The following is a 20861-nucleotide window of genomic DNA, read 5'->3' on the forward strand; positions in this document are numbered from 1 at the left end:
TATTGACAAAGGCACAAACTGTCTACACAGAATACTTAACATCACTTATAGATAGTGACTGTGTCAACTCAAGCCTGGCCAACTTTGACTGATTTATGCCACAGATCAATTTGTGGAGGTAGCCAAGCTTGATGTCTGTCTGTGCTTAAATATATGTAAATAAGCTAGAGTGTGGTTTTTGTTTTGCTTGGTCCCTTCCCACATTCTCTGCTTTTCTTCTTCTGTTGGTGAGTTTGCTATAACTACATTATTATTTAGCCAGGCATTATAATTACACCATATTATTTATGAGAAAATTCAATTTACCAACCATTTATCAAGTGCCTACGATGTGCAAGACACTAGGGCTGCAAAGACAAAGTAAAAAAAAAAAGACTCTACCTTTGAGGAAATTATGTTCTACTGGGGGAATACAATATGCATACAGTTAAGTGCAAGACAGAAGGGAGAGAGAACTTAACAAGTTGGAGAATCAAGAGAAGCTTCCTACAGTTTCCAAATAGCTAGTTGTCAAAGGCTTGGGCAAACAGTTCCCAAAAGCATGTTGACAATCGTGTGGAAGAATATTCTAAATCATCAATAATGAGGGAAATGAATATCAAAACAACTCTGGGGCTTTACTTATACCTAGAAAATCATCAAAGATGACAAAATATGAGAATGGTCAATGATGGAAGGGTTATAGAACTACAAAATGAATGGAATTGTGAATTGATTCAGCTATTCTTGAAAGCAGTTTGGAATTATGGTAAGAAAATGACAAAAATGTCCTTACCATTTGATTCAAAGATTTCCCTATGATTAGACACATACATTTTGAAATGTAAAAAGAAAGGTCATACATATATATTTATCGATGCTACTATTCTTTGTAGTAGCAAAGAAGTAGAAACAAACTCTGCCCATTGATCAGAGAATAGCTAAAGAAGTTGTAGTATGTGAATTTAATGGAATATTACTCTTGTTTTTTTTAATGATGAATGCAGAGAAACATGAGAAGACTAATGTGAACTGATTCATGAAGTAAGCAAAACTAGGAAAAACATTGTATACAATGTCTACAACAATTTAAGTAGAAACAACAAAAATGAAACAAAAAACCTGAATTCTGTGTAATTATAATGATCACCTGGTCTGTAAGAAGAGCTATGAGAAAACACTCCCCCTCTATCACCATCCCTCACCTTTGCAGAGTTGGAGGATTACAAATAAACGAATGAATGAATGAATGAATGAATGAATGAATGAAAAAGCACTTATTAAGCATTTAATATATGCAAAGCACTGAGCTAAGTGAAGTAGAAAATCAATATAGTTAGTCCCTGATTTCAAAGCATGAGCATTCTAATAGGGCAAGCAGCATATATCAAAGGATTCATCTGTACAGAATCCTTCCCATTGTGAATGATGGATCAGCCCATGTTATTTTGGTGACCATGTTATCTTTGCTTTGGGCATTTTCTTCTGCCCTCCTCTGTGTCTGGAATGCTCTTCCTGCTCAGCTCCGCCTACTGACTTCACTGGTTTCCTTTAGGTCCCAAACAAAATCCCATCTTTTATAGGAAACCTTTCCCAACTCCTGTAGTTCTGGCACCTTCCTTCTGTTAATTATTTCCTATTTATCCCGTATATAGCTCATTTATATATGTTGTTTGTATGTTATCTCCCCACTTAGATTGTGAGTTCCTTGAGGGCAGGGACTATCATTTGCCTCTTTTTTTTTCATATCCCCAGCACTTAGCACAACGCCTGACACATAGTAGTCTTTTAGTAAACGTTGATTAATTGACTGATTAACCCAGGCCATTTTGATGGGCTATCAAAGGGTGTCTGAAACTGTGGGCACTGAATATGATGACAGATGTTTCCAATGTCCTGGTTAGTTTTGTGGACAGTTACATTGAGAAAGGTGGGTAATGTAAAAACAAAGGTATCATGTACTATGAAAAGGTTTTCTTAAAAAACAAACGTATTTTTTAAGAAAACCTTTTCATAGTACAATACCCCAGCTGAGCCTTGAAGTAAGCTAGGTATTCTAAGAGGTGAAGATGAGGATGTATACTTTCTAGACTTCTGAGTTAAGCTATTATAAAGGTATTAAAAAATGGAGAAGTAGTGTCAAGTGCATAGCCAGTAGACTTGTTTGTCTGCGTAGATGCATATATAGACAAGAATAATGTAAAATGAGATTAGAAAGGTAGACTAGATTTGCCAGATAATAGGCTTAGCTGAATACCTTATACCATATTCCACAAAATGGCTACATACCCTTCATATTAAAGATCATACCATAAAAACAAATTAGAAGAGAAACAGATCATACACTTTTCGAGGTAAAGGTAGGATATATACTCTTAACCAGCAAAGGAATAGAGTAATTACAAAAGACAAAATAGATCATTTTGATCACATGCAATTGAATCACAAACAAATTAGTACATCTCGGTTCTAGGATAAGGAGGGAAATGGGGGGGGGAACCTTTGTATCAGATTTCTCTAATAAAGACAGGTATCCAAGATATACAGATAACTAACAGAAATCTATAAGACCAAAAACCATTCTTTTAATAGGTAAGTGGTCAAAGGAGATGAAAAAACAGTTCTCAAAAGAATAATCACAAACTATTAACAGAATTCTTCAAATCACTAATAAGAAGATAAATGCAAATCAAAAGAAACCTAAGGTTTCGCCTTCCACCTAGCAAATTGCTAAAGATGACAAAAATGAGAATAGTTAATGTTGGAAGGATTATACAAAGATAGGCACACTAATTCATTGTTGGTTGAACTGTGAATTTAGTACGGCTGTTTTGGAAAGCAGTTTAGAATTATGTAAATAAAATGACTAAAAAACTTATACCCTTTGACCTAGAGATTCCATTACTAAGCGTGTATCGTAAGGAGGTCTTTGACAAAAACAAAGGCCCCATATACACCAAAATATTTATAGCAGTACTTTTTACATGTGAAAGAACTGGAAACAAAATAAATGCCCATCAATTGAGGAAAGGCTAAACAAATTGTAGTACATGAATGTAATGGAATATTCCTGTTCTGTAAGAAACAACAGATAAAATGAAAATGGAAAAGCATAAAAAACATGATATAAACTTAAACAGGGTGAAGTAAGCAGATCCAAAAAATACATACAAAATAACTACAGCTAAGTAAATGGGAAGAACAACCACCACAAAGCAATCAAAATGAATCTTGCAAAATTACAAAGAACAAGCGTGACCCAAAACAAGAGAGAGAAAAATATAACTTGCCCCCAACTTCTTTGAAGAGGTGGGGAATGCTCAAGTGTAGAACATTGTCTATGTTGTCAGATTTTTTTTTCAGTACAGTGACTCATTTTTCTCTTCTTTTTCCTTTTAAAAAAATTCCTGGTTATATGGGGGTGTCACTCTGGAAAAGAGAAGGAGAGATACAAGGGAAAATGTGGGCAGTATAAAAACAAAAGATATTAAAAAAATCACCACCACCCCAAAAGTAGGTCAGAGTCAAATTGCAAAGGATTTAAGTGCTAAACCAAGGAGCTTGTAGCATTGTAATGCAATGAAAAGTTGTAGCAGTGTAATAATACAATGAAAAGTTGACTGGGTTTGGAATCAGGGGAGCTAGGTTCAAACCCCATGTCTGCCACTTCCTACCTATGTGTCTTTGCCCCATCTCTGTGCCTCGATATCACCTATAAAATGAAGTGGACTGGTTGACCTGTAAGGCCCCTTGTAGCTCCACATCTGATCTCGTGAAAGATGTTCTCCTAGAAGCAAGAGAGAGCCACTAGAGTTTCTCAAGCAAAGGAATGGCATCATCAGATCTGAACTTTAAGAAGATTATCATGGCAGCAGTGAGGATGAAAATGGTGGTGATCAGGTAGGAAGCTATCTCAATTCAGAGGAGTGAGAAGACTCTGAACTAAAGCAGTGGCCTTGTAAATGAAGAGAAAGGAATATATGCAAGAGCTGTTGTGGAGATTAGAATAAGTATGGGTTTGAGTGAGAGAGAAACTTCAGAAATGACTGAGAGGTTGCATTACTGAGTAACCAGTTAGGTATTGGTACTCTCAGCAGAAATAGGAAAGAAAGAGTAAGTAAGTAAGTAAGGTTTACAGGAGAAATAGTTTGATCTTGGACATATTGAACTTGAGAAGCCTGTCAGATATCCAGGCAGAGGTATCAAGTAGGCAGATGGTGCAAGACTTGAGCTCAGAAGAGAAATTATGGTTGTCTATATAGACTTGGGAGTCATCTGTGTGGATAACTGAACCCATGGTAACTGATAAGAACCTCAAAGCAGAAGATGTAGAGAGAGAAGGGAAAGGGGCTGAGGAGAGAGATTTGAGGGATGTCCATGTTTGAAAATAGGACATCCATGAATATCTAAGAAATAACCTTTAAAATATACAGTAATGATTTATTACCTGCCAGATGACACAGGCTAAAGCAATCTCAGATTCTTCCCTGGTTTCTAATTACATATTTAAACATCATTAGCTGATAGAGTGATCCTTTTCAAGGGTTTGCAGTAACAGATCTATAGTTGTATTTAAGGGGGGGGGGGGAAATGCAAGAATTTTTTTAACTGTTAAAAGTAGTATATTAGTTTGCTTAATTTTTTATTTTTGACAGAAAAAACAAAGGGAAATTTGGGGGCAGGGGACAGGAATGGTGAAACAAATAAATACTAGCTTTGGAATATTGAGCTTCTGACTAGTTATAATATGGCCAGCAAGCCCCTTTCAATGGTGGTTGGCATTAGGGAGAGCAAACAGCCTGCCTAACAAAGAGATCTGATATTCTTGTCACTTTCGGCACTTTTTTTTTAAAATAAGGTCTTCCTTTGACATGGGACTATAAAGTGAACAATGGATTGAGAATTAGTGGACAGATACCATTGCTGATCACTGCAGAAAACACTTTTGAAAATATGAAATACAGAACACTTGTACATTCGTATGCATTGTTAGTAAATGTTGCTATTCTCATGGTCACTGGAAATGGAAAAATAAAGATAAATACCTCATAAGATAAAAAAATGACAGATCACATTTTTCTCATTCCCAAGAGTGAAGATTGCTAAGGTCTCTTGGCCTCAGTTTTTTTTTAATATGCCATGCTGGTGACAGAAAATCAGTTTTCTTCAAGGTATCATCATTACTATTATCTTCCTCATTTAAGACTTGCGCAGGGAAGGTAGTAATTTGATCTAATCATACATAGCTTTTTGGTGGATGTTTACTGACCGTTAAATGATTTCAGTGTGATTTTGGAGAAATGGATAAATGACATTTTCTCCAGAATAGAAGATAGCTTTGAGATCTCAGGTCATGTGATGGACTCATTGATCGATTCATCCAGGACTGCTTAAGACCTAGCTTCAAATCCTGCTTCTGGGAGCCAGCTTGGTGGCGTAGTGGATGGAGCACCAGCCCTGGAGTCAAGAGGACCTTAATTCAAATCCGGGCTCAGACACTTACTAGCTGTGTGACTGTGGGCAAGTCACTTAACCTTTTTGAATCTATTTCTTTATCTCTTAAATATAGATAACACCTGTAGTCCTTAACTCAGAGGGTTATTGTGGGTCTCAAATAACCTGAGGTGTGTCAGGGACTGCCATTATGATGATTAGTTCTTCTATGTTGTGATGGCTGTCGTCCAGAATGATGGCTGTTGAATAGACTTCTCAAGGTCTAACAACCTCAAGAGATCCCCTAATCTTTAGGAAAATGAATTGCCTAGTATCACCGTCTGTGGCAGCTGGAGAGATAGTATGTGCAGTGTCCGGAGTGTTGGACCCAGCCTCATAAAGGAGCTAAATCTGAATCTCTACTCCATCACTTACTGATTATGTGCTTTCCACAATTACATCTTCTGCCTCAGACTTCACATAGTATTTTGTTGGAAGAAGTAAAGGATAGTGAAGGGAGTGCTGGACTCCGGAGTCAGAAGACCTGAGTTCTGATCCTGATTTTGCTACTATTACCTATATGACTCTAAGCAATCACTTTACCTCTCTGGGCTTCAAAATGAGGGCAGGTGGATTAAATGAACTGTCAGGCCTGTCTGGCTCTAAATTGATGATCCTGTGATAAAAGATGATGGTAGTGTTGGAGGGGCTGTGAGAAATCTAATATACTCATGTATTGTTGGTGCAGTTGTGCATTGATGTAGGTGGTCGGGAAAACAATTTTGAATTGTTTAAGGAAAATCTCTAAATTTTTCAGACTCTTTGACCCAGGTAGGGAATCTCATTCTTTTTTCTTTTTTTTCCCCCAGTTTTTATTTTCAGGTCTTTCTGATGAAATATTCCATGGAGATCTACTATAGAAAGAAAGGTCCCATGTATGCCAAAATAGTCATAGCAATACTATTTGTAGAAACTAGAAATAAAGTAGGTGGCCGTCAACTGACAGACAGTGACTAAAACAAGTATGGTGAATGCAATGGAATATTATGTGCCCTAAGAAATAGCAAATGTGAAGAATGTGGAGAATTATGGGAAGATTTGTATGAACTGATGCTGATAAACTGAATAATATTAATAATAGTAGTTGTAGCAATAGTGTTTTAAGGTTTGCAAAGCAAATTGATCTTCACAACAGCCTTGTAAGGTAGGTGCTATTATTATCCCCATTTTATAGATGATGAAGCTGAGGCTGAAAGAGGTTAAGTGACTTGGCCAAGATCACACAGCTCAGTAAGTGGATGAGGCAGAATTTGAACTCAGTTCTTCCTGACTCCAAATTTAGCACTCTATCTCCTGCGTCACCTAGCTGCCTCAGTAGAACCTAGAGAACAATACACATGATTGTAACAATGTAAATAAAATTATTACTTATATCAGATAACTGCATTGGCTGTTTTTGGTCCTGGAGAGCATATGATGGACCGTATTTCTTTCCTTAGTAGGGAAGTGGGGGGGGTACTTAGAGGTACATGTAAGCTCCTTGATAGAAAGGATTGTTTAATTTATTTGTTTTTATATCTGTAGTGCCCAGTACAATGCCTGGCACACAGTAGTCACCTCATAAATGCTTATTGATTGTGTACAATTGCTACTACTGTCAAATATAATCATTATGTTGGCTGATTTTGCTTAACCCTTTTTCTTTTGTATGAAGGAGCACCTTAAAGAATATTGTGATTTTAGCAGTTGGTACTGCGGTATAAAAATCAAAAAGTATCAATGAAAATTTTAGAAATAGAGACAACTACCATAGTCCAGGCAAAAGGTGAGAAGGCCTGACCTGGGTTGTGGCAATGTGAGCAAAGAAGGCATGGACGTAATAGATACAGAGGCAACATTAATAAAACTTAGCAACTGATAGCTTTAAGGCTTTGAGCCTGAATGACTGCAAAAATGCTAATTAATACCTTCAACAGAATTGAGAAAATGAGGAAGAGAGGGGCAGATTTTGGAGGAAAAATGACAAATTCCATTTTGGATGTCTTTCTTCCTTCCTTCCTTCCTTCCTTCCTTCCTTCCTTCCTTCCTTCTTCTTTCTTTCTTTCTTTCTTTCTTTCTTTCTTTCTTTCTTTCTTTCTTTCTTTCTTTCTTTCTTTCTTTCTTCCTTCCTTCCTTCCTTCCTTCCTTCCTTCCTTCCTTCCTTTCTTCTTTCTTTCTTTCTTTCTTTCTTTCTTTCTTTCTTTCTTTCTTTCTTTCTTTCTTTCTTTCTTTCTTTCTTTCTTTCTTTCTTTCTTTCTTTCTTTCTTTCTTTCCTTTTTTATGAGGCATTGGCAGGACACTCAAGTGGAGATTTGAAATTTAGCAGACAATTTGAAGTTTAGACCTAGAGTGCTTTTCTGCCCTTTGCCCGTAATCTTAATGAAAATGTGTGCCTCTGCTGAGTTCATCTCTAGCCCTGCCCTTGTGAGGAGCAGCTCTTGGCTGCCCAGAGGTTCAAACAAAAAAGAGCCTCAGCATCTTGGCAGCTTCAAGTCCCCTGACCTCACTCATCCGCAGATGTGGCTTCCAAGCCAGGACCATCTACAAGGGATGTTGACACAGCAGCCAATGTCATCGGGGCTAGGGCTACCACTGTGGGTGGGAGTGGCTGGCTCTGGGGCTGGGATCAGGACTGTATTTGGAAGCCATATCATTGATTATGCCAGGAATCCTTCTTCTCCACCAGCTTGTACTTTGCCTTATCTGAAGCCATGGGACTCTGCTTCATAGTGGACTTCCTCATCCTCTTTCGCCTTGTGAAGGAGTGATTTCTATTCCCTACTGTTCTCCTCCTGGTCTAGTAAAGAGAAAGAGGGTTGAGGAAAAAGCCTGGTGGGTCTAGGGAGGCAGGGGGAGGGGGTGGGGAAACAACATATACTTGGAGAAATTAATGACAAAAAAGGACTTTCTGGCCTTACTTTCTTCATCTGTGAAATGAAGGGGTTGATCTAGATCGGTGGTGTCAACAGAAATAAAGGCCACTGAACTACACACAAGGATTCCTGGGGTCCACGTATTGATTTAGAAAACTACATATTAACAGTATCTTATGTTTTTATTAATTTTGTTAAGTAATGCCCAATTATATTTTAATTTAGTTCAGGCCATACTCAGAAGTGTTAATGGGCCTCATGGAGACTGTGAGCCGAGTTTTTGACACATTTGGATTCTAAGGCATCTTCTGGTTCCCAATTCATAGCTCTCAATCCTATGAGAGGAGTCAGAAAAAGTCTAGGAGATAGAGAACATTGTCATGAGCTTATATTAGCTGAGGAGGATAACCAGAAAGGAGTTAAGTGCTAACAACATCAAATGCTGCAGAAAGATGTGGATGGAGAACACACCACTGGGTTTGACAGGTCATCAGTAACCTGAGAAGGAGCTGTTTCAATAAAGGAATATGCGGACCCAGATTACAAAAGGAGAAATGAGTGGATGGTATAGTAATGGAAGACAAGAAAGAAAAAAATGGGCTAGGGAGAGATGGAGAGTCTTAAGTTTTTTAGGACGAGGATCAAAGCTTGTATTATGTTATGGCAGTATACATTTAAAACAACTTACTTAAAAGTTTAGGAAAGTAACTATAGGCCATCCCTAACTTACAAATATTCTATTTGTAAACTAATTACTTGGAATTTGGCATTCATTTTCTCATAGGAATTATATTTTAAGTGGTTGAGAAATTACCAGGCTAGCCCACAGAAGCCTTTTTTTTTTTTTAATGCAAATTGTAGATGAAATTAGTATTAGCCTGAGCTGCATATACTGGAAAACAGAGGGCCTTGTAGTATGGGAAGGGAGAGGAAGCATATAATTTTCCTCCCTCTTCCCTGTATAGGACTGGCCCTAGGCAAAATTTCATAATAGGTGAAATGTCTTTGGCAGGTTCTCCATTTCTGTTTCCACATCTTTCTTCTACCCCCTGGACTCCTGGTGCCTTGTCTTGGCCCTCCCTTACAAGTCTTTCCATGCTTCAAAATTAAATTTTACTTTCCTGGCTTATCTCCATTCCTTCATCCCAATCAAAACTCTTATTCCCACCATGTATATTAGATAGTAATCTGATTTAAATAATTTACAAAAGCATATGAATGATAGCCCCTTAAATTTTTAGAGAGGGTACTTGTTAGTCCAAATAATGTGCTAAGTGTCAAAATTTTAAACAGCATATCAAAGTAAAGCAAAAATTATCAAGCTACTTGGAGAAACATATTTTTGAGCAGAGGAGCCAGCATTGGGCAGGGCAGGCAATTCTGTCCTCAGGGCTTCTATTTTTTTCTTCTATTTCTTACCTTCCACGTTTTCAGAACCTACCCATTGTGGACAGTGGTGGCAGGACCTGCAAGTTTGGGGCTGGAGAAGATGGAAAGTGTTCCATAGCAGCAGTTTTGGGTCATTTGTAAGTCAGGTGTGTAAGTCAGAGACAGTCTGTCCTTGCTAATTGAATAAAAGGTGGGAGGAAACACCCAAGAACGTTCTGTTGCTGCTACTTTGTCTAGAGTTTCAAGAGAGTAGGGGAAAGGTCCAGTAATCCTTAGCCAGATCCATTGTGAAATGTTCATAGTATCATTTTGACATTTGGAGTAGTACTCTGTTGTTATAAATTCCTCTTCATATTACCAGTGTTAGTCTCAGAACTCGGGCTGTTTCACAAACCATAACATTTTTTAGTGAGTGATTGATCTGTATTATGTGTCCTAGCCATCAGGAGAATCTTGGGATGGTGCTTGTATTAATGGTAATATAATCCGAGGCTTCGCATTTAGTTACAGTCCTTCATAGACCTATTGGCGATACTCAATCCTTCTGGATTTGAGAATGAAGCTTATCTGATACCTTTAGGGGGAAAAAAATCCCTTCATTTTCTCTGTTCCCCACTTAAATAACTCAACACATCTGGTAATACTGTAGGATCATTGTCCTTTCAGTTCCTATGCAGCTCATATTGCTACAATATTAAGTATTTGGTTACCTAAAGGACAACATGATTTAAAAAAACAAAAAAGACTGTTTTTATAAGTCTTACAAATTAACCTGTGTTGCTAGGGGGAAAAATGTGCCTTAATCAGCAGAATTTGCACAGTCATCTGTGTCAGTATGTTATGCAGTATGTCAGTAAATATAATATAGAGATAAATGCTTGTGTATTGAGATTTTGAGGCAAATGATTTAGCCAAAAATATTTATCAGGTATGAGTTCTGAGACTCACATATTTTTTCTTTGGGTCTGTATCCTTTGGTTTAATGTCTTCAATTACAAGAGTGATAACAAAACCCTTTAAGTCAATCAGAACTAAAGCTAAATTTTAGGAAGCAAAGAAAAGGGATCAGATAGAAAATTACATATAGGAAGTTAAATGCTCAAGAAATTAAAACTTGCAAGCCTTGGTGGGCTTGCCTTAAGGAACCTTTATTTGAAAAATCTGTGTTGAATTTTATAACAAATTCCTTCATTTTGTTCTCTTGAATTAAGACAGTTTGTGCAAACGGCTCTAAATTGTACAGTGGTTCCAGGGAGATCAGACTGCTTGTTTTATGTTCTTGAACAAGTTCAGATTTTTCAGCTTTGCTTGAATTTTTTTTTAACAGTCTGAATCCTCAAGACAATACAGATTGATAAATCTAATTTAAACATTTCTGGGTTGCAGACATTTTCAGTGTATGTGGTACAGCTGACCCTCAGGCCATGCACTAAATACATCCCCAGCACATTTCAAGAACAGCAGAATGCCAAATGATCACGTTTGAAAGGTTAGCTCTGCTTTCAATTCTGTCTTCCCTTTCTGTATTAAGAATGAAGATTAGAATTGTAACAGTTTCCTGAATGAGGCATTGAAAAAATTACCTGCCAGACAGAAATAAACATGCAAAAATTAGATTGATTTGAGATTTCATTGATTAGCTGAGATTTAAATAGATGTTCCAAATGACTCTTGACTAGATTTTCATGTATATTAATGGCACACTAAGACTGTAAGACAGTGGGTTTGAAGGATTTGGATCATGGTTTTAGTTTTCAGATGGGCAGGGTTATTTGCCAGGATCTTTGCTGGTAACCCTATTCATTCTGTCAAGCCACATAATCCTACCAGTACATTGAACCCTGTGTTCTGTTCGGAGGCAAGATGAGGATAAATGATTTTTTCAAATTGCTTCTTTTCATTTTTTTCCATTTGTTTTTCAGGTCGTGGAACTTGTATCAAGTGCTCTTATTGACTTAGTGCAAGGAATATACTGTGAAAACTCTACTTCAGCAGAGGTAAGAATTTTGAAGCCCCTAGAAGGGAGTAAACTTAAAACACTCAAGAAAAATATGATTTCCTCTTTTTTGTTGTTGTTGTTTAAATCATACATAACATTTTTTAGATACGTGTTTTGGCTAAAAACTAGTGGCCATATGCTTGGTACATAACAGATTTAGCCAATTAATATAACCTCTCCTCCTCTGGCTGGACTCGCAGTCTGCTCAATCTGCAGTACCACCCCAGCCAACTGGGAGAGACCCTTCTGGTCTACAGGTAACTTTGGTACAAGGTGGAGCTTAAAGGGAATCTTATGCTGAGGCAGCTGTGCCTAGACTTTCCTCAGAGGAACTGGTATTAAGTATATCACCGAAGAGTTGACTATGGTCCAAGAAAAATGACTCAACACTCAAGTTTGCATTTCTAAACACACTTTTACTGTCCAGAAACAGTTGTTACCTTATGCATTTCTGCATGGTAATAATTGTGATGGTTCCATAGTAGAATTATTTTGATTAACTTATAGAAAGAGAATTAAGATTTTTTTTTTACTCATTTAACAGAACTTCTCAAAAAATGTTTTCTCACACTTCCTAAAAAAAAAGAAATTTAATTTCAGCAGTGCATTAGATATCAAGAAATTGCTTCATTTACCACAGTCATCGTTTAACATTTTATGTATGTAATAAGGGATTCCTCTTAGAGCCTCATTATTCTAACTTGTGCATCTTACCTAATAGTACCATGTCACTAACTAAAAATTGGCAAGAGACTGCATGTGTGCAGATATTAAGCTCTTTGACCTTGAGAGAGAGAGATTGAGAGAGAGAGAGAGAGAGAGAGAGAGAGAGAGAGAGAGAGAGAGAGAGAGAGAGAGAGAGAGAATTGTAATGGAAGTGAAATTCCATGAGATGAGCAAGTCATTAAGAAATATAAATGTTAAAGGTATACCCTTTGTACACTTTGGAGAGTCTAGACACTTATTATAGGGCTACAGAATTGTGTTGTTTTGGTCACCTGCTAACATTCGGCCCAGGTTCATTTGTTAGGATAGCCATCACCCAAGCACCAAGCAGTCTCTGCTGGGGATAGGGGCAGCTGGGAGGGAGAAAAATGTACTTCAAGGGTGTTAGGCCTAAAGTGTTTTAGGAGGAAATGGTCTAGAAGAGAACCCCTTGGCTGTGACTTGCAAAACTTATATTCTTAGTCTAGTTCTTTTCTAGTAGTCACTTCATAGGTGACTTTATGAGGCCTTTATTGACAGCTCATGTGATCCTGAGTGCCTATTTTGTGGACTGAGAACTTCAGTCTTTAGAGTTATGGGTCTTAGGTAGTAATCTTTACAAGGATTTCCTCAAGAGCTACCTCAGTTAGATAAAAAGATTACATATAATACATATGTGCCCGCCTAGGATGTGGAGTGAAGTCTCAGGCAGTTTTCGAATTAAAGTGTTACTCTTGGGGCAGCTAGGTGGTGCAGTGGAAATAACACTGGCCCTGGAATCAGGAAGACCTGAGTTCAAGTTGGGCCTCCAACAGGTACTAGCTGTGTGACTCTGGGCAAGTCACTTAAACCCAGTGACCTTCCCCTCCCCCAAAAAATGTTATTGTTAACCTTAAGATAATTTCTTGATTTAAAGAAAAAAAATCATTCAACCACTGTAACTAATGCAGATTCCTTCCCTCTGTCGGAGGTTGGAAAGAAAGAACTGGTGAAGGGAAAGAAAAGTTGTAGAACTTTTCAGTATCATTGATGATAAATGAGGCACAGCTTAGAGAACACTGGTCTGACAACTTTTATTAATACTAAATTCCCACTTTAAAAAGCCATAGCATCACATTTACCATAATATACCCTTTCTGCACTCTTCTTCAGAACCGAAGAAATACCTCTTTTCAGGCCAACTGAATTTCTGAACAAAGCCAAACCATTTAGGCAGAACGTAGGGGAGGAGAGGAAAGAAAGCTCGTAGTTCAGTTGCAGCAGTGGGAGTGCTTCTTGGTACCTCCATTTGCACCCCAGGTCCAATTAAGGTTAACCACATTTCCTTCCCTACCAAGAAATCTCTGGCTCTCTCTGAGTATGTTTGCCATTGCAACAGTTCTTCAGAATCTGGTTTCTTTTGACTTGGCAGGACGACCCTCTGAGAAGCAGAGAGGGATGAACAGTGTCCCCACATCAGAGTGGCTTCACAGTTTTCCTGTTCTGGCATGATTGTAAAGCAGCCCAGAGATGGAGGTCTTGTGGGAAGCCAGTAGTGCCTCGTTGCCAGCAGTTGCACTACCTCCTTAGCCTTGGGCCAAGTCAGTACACAAAAGAATTGCTTTGTGATTTAAAATAAGCTGCAAACCTTTCTGTCTCTCTAGGGGTTAAGTGGCTACCATGGTGTTTTGTTCCTCTTTGGTAACATGATGCAATAATGAAGAAGCTTGAGCAGTACAAAAATAGCTTTCAGTAGAATGGTATCTAAAAGGCCAGGGCTTGATTAACTAGATAAAAGTATTGTCACTGTGGATACAAACCAAAATCATATCCTACTCCAAAAAAGACCAAGTACGTAGGCTGCAACAGATTTATTTAATTTTCCTTCAAAATCTGGTTTCATCATTTCTGAGTATAGGTCTTACTAATATAGACCTATATTAGTAATTAGTAATATATTAATAATATAGATCTATATTAGTAAGACTTAATCTCTCTACAGAGTACAAATAAATTCTTGTTCTTGTTAAATGGACAGAATAATTTAGGGACTTCAGTTCTCTTTGCTTTTATACATATTTAAAGATTGCTCCACAACCCCATAGTTGCTAGTTTATAGGGTAATTTCATTGAAGAAATAAGTATATTAAACAGGGAGATAATGTTTTATAATAATGGTACCTGCTCATAAGACCAACTATATATACTGTTTTCCTCAGTTTCTAATAACACCAGGGATGTGGTCATTCCCATTCTCATAAATTTAGCAACATTTCCACTCCAACAGCATTCTTTCTACTCTCACAGCCATTTATAAACTAACTCTTGTTTTTTTTAAAATTTCTTTTGAATCTCATTGCAAGTATATGCAATATCTGCAAGTATTCAATTTTTTCCCTACTTGTGCACATCATAAAGCAACCAACTGATGTATTATATTACCAAACTAGAGCTAGAAAAAGGGTTAATTCTCATCCCTATTTTAGTCACTTTGGAGTTTTTTTCTTTCATTTCATTTCTCAACTAGAAGATATAAAATCAAACAGGTTTAACAGTTAAAGAGTTTAACAGTTTAACCAACTAATGCCCCCTACAGACCTAGGTGGCATCTATTAAGCATTATTGAGTCCCACTACAATGCTCAGTGCCCAAAGGCCTGCGCAGAAGATTGAGTAAGGATTGACTTCCAATCTTGTAGTTAACCATCTCAAAATCTAAAGGTTCACTAGGAGATTGGGTTTCAAAGGTCAGGCTGTATTTCCTCTTCTCTGATATTATCCTTGGCATATTTACTTGAAATGTTTTTAAATCTTTTTCTGAGGATTTGTGCATGTGTCCCCTAAAATGTTAGAACTAGATCATCTAAGCTAATTCTTCATTTTGAAGTTGAGAAAATTGTAGCTGAATGAGATGAGATGACAAGTTATGGTATATTCTCAAAAATCACGGAGAAAGGCCTTCCTGCTACTTTAGAAAAGTAATTGGGCTTATTCATTTCTATTATGACCAATCAAGAAGCATTTATTTAAGCACCTACTGTGTGTCAGGCAGAACTCTGCTTCTGCCTCAATGTTTACTGTCTAATCCAGTTTCTCATTTATGAAGAAAAGAGGGTCACTTATAGCAGGCCTTGCTCCTGCTCCATTTTGACATACTGCCCTAAATAGGCTGTATATTCAGTGCTGCTTTTCTGTCAGTATGTTCTTCTCTCCCTAGAGCCCCCTTTTAGTCACCAGGCCACCTCAGGGAAGACTTCATTCCATGGGTTGAACCACGCCTGCTTTTCAATCTATGAGTCTGGTACCATTACATTATTGAACACTTAAGCTTTCATTTGCACCTTTTCTTTGTGGGAAGAACACTGGGTTTGGAGAGGAGGTGGGTTCTAACTCTGATGGTCACTTACCTATTTGACCTTGGGTAAGCCTGAATTTTCCTCATCTGTAAAAATAAGGGGGTTGGACTAGATGACCTTATTCCCTCTTTCCTCCCAGGTTTTTTGCAGTTTTTCCATTTGACAATCTGACAGAGAGGATATGTAAGGAATTATTTTTCAGATATGCCTTCTTCTGGCTTTCTTGTTGTCATTTGTAATCCCACTCATTCCTATTTCCTTTTTTAAGAACCCCCAATTCACTGTAACAGGTATTTATTCATTACCTGCTGTGTGAAAGTCACTGTAATACAAAGATGAAAGATTATGCTGTGTTTGCCCCAAGGAATTTATAATCTAATAGGACATAGGATCCATAAGCAAGTATAATACAGTTTAACAAGGTAGATTTGATAGGGGAAAATTAAGAAGTTCCAAAGTGCTCTAGGAAAAGTTAAGGAAGGAAATCTGTCTTAATGAGATACTTTGCTAACACTCATATTCTTTGTATTTGAGGCAATAAACAGCAGGACTACTTTCCTACCTTAGGTTAAGCCTAAATCTCAAGAAGATGAGAAATATTGCGTAAAAAAAGATTTACTTCAGGTTGGAGTTCCTGAAAATATTGGATAGTCCTTACTATCTAATAGAAATATTATTACTGTCTTGTTGGACATATTAATTTCTGGGCATTTGGATTTGTACTTCCTTTATTCAAAAAAGACATGAGACAACTTATGATTTAAGCATAACACAGATGAGACAGTGAGAGAGAAAATGAGACAGAGACCATATAGAAGAAATATAGGGGAGTAGATGTCACCAGGAACCAGAAATTAGATGGTTGTCATGATTGAACTGATTTTCTTACTCTAATTTCCTGCCCACTGTGGCAAAAAGAGAAGCACATTGAGTTGTACATAATTTTTTTTCATTATTTATATGCACATTTTTATAAAATGAATGTGCATGGTTGAGAAAGAGAGGAGTAGAAAACGGCTTACTCCTCATAATTCCCTGGGTCTAAAGCAGCAGATGCTGATTGAAGAAGAGCAGAGATAACTAAAAACAATCTTATCCAGACATATAGACCAAGAATATAGAAGCCAGAGCAAGAAGGATGAGATGGTAGGGGAAGCAGACCATGAAGTACATGCAGCTTGTAGCATCATAGAAGTTCTCCAACTCCTTCTATGCTATTGTGACTTCCCTTTTTGTTGTTATAAATTAGTTTGTGAGAGGTAGAATGGGTCTGACCCCCTTTGGGAAAAGAGGGAAAGAATGGCTCTGTTACCTTTGGAGGCAAAACCCATTTATGTCCATATATGCTTGTAATAAGTGGACATTATATTACAAATGTATATTGGTAGCCTTGGCTGCTGACTGGTGGACTGACTCAGATACCCCAGAGGAGATGGAAAAATGGGCCCCATTTAGAAGTTCCCAGATAGAGACATGCCATCATCGCTTAGCCCAATCCCCAATGGAGGTCAAAGGGTTGAGGTTGTATAAAACATATACTGATTATATTAAAGAGAAGTTACCTGATATTGAATGTGGTCTGCATAAGCCCAAAATTTTGAGGTTGGACTGAATGGATGCTGAGATCCCTTGAGCTCTGAAAATCACTGGTCCCTTAGCTTCCCATACTTTCCACGGTTCATTTAAGGACTTTGCCCTCCTGAAATCTAGTGAGAATACTTGTAAAGGTCTTAACATAGTGCCTGGCATGTAGTAGGTGTTTAATAACTGCTTTTCCTTCCTTCAGAGACTGTTTAGAGTATTGCACTACATATTTGTATTCCTCTCTATTGTCTGCCCTTGTTTCTATCTATAATGTTTTTAGAAATTGGGTTGATTGGTTGACTAGTTCCCTATGATCTTATTATACAAATCCTTCTTTTCCTTCTCATCAGAATTCTCTTTGTGAATCTACAATTTAATTTTTGATAAATACCCATTCTCTTGAGCTGAGTTCCCTTGTGAAAGGCTTGAGGGTGGGTGCCTCAGGTTGACAGAAACATTTTGGAAAGGAAAGATTAGCATAAAATATGTCAGGGGTACTTAAAAGGATGGTCATATAAAAATGCACCTGAGATGTACAGATTTGAGGAACTTGCTTCTCTGACGTGGAAAAGCCAAAATTTTGTAGAAAACTATTTGGGCAGTTGCTATTCATTCAGTCTGTAGAATTGCTCATTGCATGGCTTGACCCAAAGAGTCCAATCCAAAGATCTTTAGCTTCCTGATGTTACATCCCAGTGAAGCTCAGAATCTGGAGCCAGAGAACAGCATGTAATTTCTACTTGGAAACTGAAAGAACAGTGTTATATGGAGAGCATTCATCTCCTCTGTTGATGTCAACTTGAAGAGAAGTCTATAGGGGAAATGATGCAAGGATCTGCCCTTGGTGCTGTTGTCTTTAGTTCAGCAATGTTAACAGTGCACAGTTAATTTGTTGGTTGATTGAGACAGGATCCAAAAAGATTTTAAATAGTTCAAGATGAAGAGCCAAATAGAGTAAGATAAAATTTAATATGCATAAATGTAAAGTTCTGCAATTGAGTTTAAAAAAATAACCTGGACAATACCAGATTGAGAGTTGTGGTTATACAAATAGTAGCCATGGGAAAGATTCGGGGATTTTGGTGGTCTGCAAGCTCAATATGAGTAAACAGGGTGACATAACACTAATAATAATCATCATAATAATATCTTATACTGTATTAAGAAATCATACTGTCCAGAACAAGGAAGATTATATCCCCATTGTACTCTGACCTGATCAGACCGCGTTTGGAGTATTGTGTTCAATTCTGTACGTTGCGTTTCGGGAAGGATATTGACAAAACTGAAACACGTGTAGAAGAAGGTGACCAGGATGGTGAGGAGACTTGGGACCATGCCATACCAGGACTTGTTTGAAGGAACCAGGAATATTTAGCTTAGAGAAGAGAATACTTAGTATGGGAGTGGGGAGGGAAAAGACGTGGTGGTTTTCTCAAAGCATTTGAAAAACCTTCGTGTGCAAAGAAAGATTGGGCTTATTCTGCTTAGCCTTAAAGAGAGCAAGTAGTTGAAAGTTGTAGAGGTACACATTTCAGATAGCTATAAGAGCAATTTTCCAAATATTAAAGCTATATAAAAATGGAATGGCCTATTCTAGTGTTTCCCTTCAATTTTTCAGAATGAAGCTAAATGTAGCAGGTATTTTTTTTTCAGATATGAGTTGGGCAGAGAGCTTCTGGGGTCCTTTGTACTTATGAGATTCTATGATTCTATGAATTCGCTAAACCTTTTGAAATCCATTCTCCCAAAATCTAGGGTGCATGTCAGACTATATCAAACTTCCCTCTCCTCTGTAACAAATTCTAAGATGGGATGGTCATTTCTCCCAAAGTTTATCATAAAATTTCTCTTCTAGAAAGTAATTAATTCTCATTTGTGGGAATCAGATCCAGAATAGAGATTGGTTTCTTAGCCTTTTGAAAGATGAAGTTATCATAAAGACAAGTTATTAAATTATTAATTTCTGTGTTTTTAACAAGAGAGAAAACTTCTATAGATGTCCACAGAAAATATCACTTCCATTTCTGTCTCTGTGATCTTCACCCTAATGTTCTTCACCATGCTTCCTGTCTCTAGTTTCTGGAGATAATACATGTATTTGGTCACAATATGCTACAATTAATATTCTACTTTCAATTTTATTACTCTCTCTTTGATTTTCAAGATTTCTATTTTGGTGTTTAATTGGGAATTTTAAAATTCTTTTTCTAGTTTTTTTTTTAATTATATGCCCAATTCCTTGATCTGCTCTTTCTCTCTTTTATTAACGTAAGTGTTTAGAGATACACATTTCCCACTCAGTACTGCTTTGGTTGCATCACACAAATTTCGGTATGTTTTCTCATTGTTGTCATTATCTTTAATGAAATTATCAATATTTCTATTATTTGTTCTTTTAGCCACTCATTCTTTAGATTATGTTATTTTCCAACTAATTTTTAGATTATACCTCCAAGACCCTGTATTGAATGTAATTTTAATTATATTACAGTCCAAAAGGGGTGCATTTAATATTTCTGCTTTTCTGCATTTGTTTGTGTGGTTTTATGCCCTAATACAAGGTCAGTTTTTGTGAAGATGCCATGTATAGCCAAGAAAACAGTGTACTCCTTTCTATTCCTATTCAGTTTTCTCCAAAGGTCTATCATATCTAACTTTGATAAAATTATATTTGTCTATATAACTCCTCAACTCCTTTCTTATTTATCTTATGGTTAAATTTATCTAGTTCTTAAAGGGATAAATTGAGATGCCCCACTACTATAGTTTTACTATCTGTTTCTTCCTGTAACTCATTTAACTTTTCCTTTAAGAATTTGGATGCTGTGCCATTTGGTGTGTATATATTTAGTATTGATATTACTTCATTGTTGATGGTACCTTTTAGCAAAATGTGGTTTCCTTGATTATCTCTTTAATTAGGCATATTAATGGTCACATTAAAAATATGTAATTTATCTTAGCATCTATTACATAACCTGCTGCATATGTCATATATATGAATTATAGTGGCCTATGCAAATAACTGTGACATAAAATTGACTTATTAAATACTTTTAGCTATCAGGACAGTAAGCTAAAATAATTCAGATTCAGTGAGCCTTTGTCAAAAACCTGATATGTTCAGAATAGCCTTGTGCTAAGGCCCTAAACACTAGATTGAAGAGTTCGCATTTGATATGGTATGTAGAGAGCCACCATATATTTTCAACATAATGAAAATTTGTTCATAAGATTGTCATATATACGATGGCTTGGGAACCAAAGATGGAAATAAGAAGACTAATTAAGATGATATTGAAGGAATCCAGGTGTGAAGTATCATAGGCCTCAACAAAGGTGTTGACAGTGGAAGTGAACATTAAATAAGAGTATAAAATGAATTCAGCAACTGTTCCTGACTCCCACTCCCATAAGTAGTTTGTGATGTATATTCCTGATTTTAATACTTCTGTTTTCATTCACTCAGTTCCATCATGTTAAGTCTCTTTTAACCTGTTATTTGTGTCTGTAATTTGTTAAC

At 37.0% G+C, this 20861-nt stretch overlaps 1 protein-coding gene across 2 annotated transcripts in view; it reads left to right on the forward strand.

Moving 5' to 3' along the window:
• PDSS2 (decaprenyl diphosphate synthase subunit 2) overlaps nucleotides 1–20861 on the forward strand; it is a 275272-nt gene that overhangs the window by 184513 nt on the left and 69898 nt on the right. For both annotated transcript variants that reach the window (XM_021008088.2, XM_078155211.1), the window contains one exon: nucleotides 11636–11710. In XM_021008088.2, the coding sequence (XP_020863747.1) occupies nucleotides 11636–11710 (75 nt within the window). The remainder of the gene's footprint in view (nucleotides 1–11635; nucleotides 11711–20861) is intronic.

Source organism: Phascolarctos cinereus, unplaced genomic scaffold (assembly GCF_003287225.1).
Source record: "Phascolarctos cinereus isolate Bilbo 61053 unplaced genomic scaffold, phaCin_HiC Scaffold_5;HRSCAF=322, whole genome shotgun sequence".
Classification (NCBI taxonomy): Eukaryota; Metazoa; Chordata; class Mammalia; order Diprotodontia; family Phascolarctidae; genus Phascolarctos; species Phascolarctos cinereus.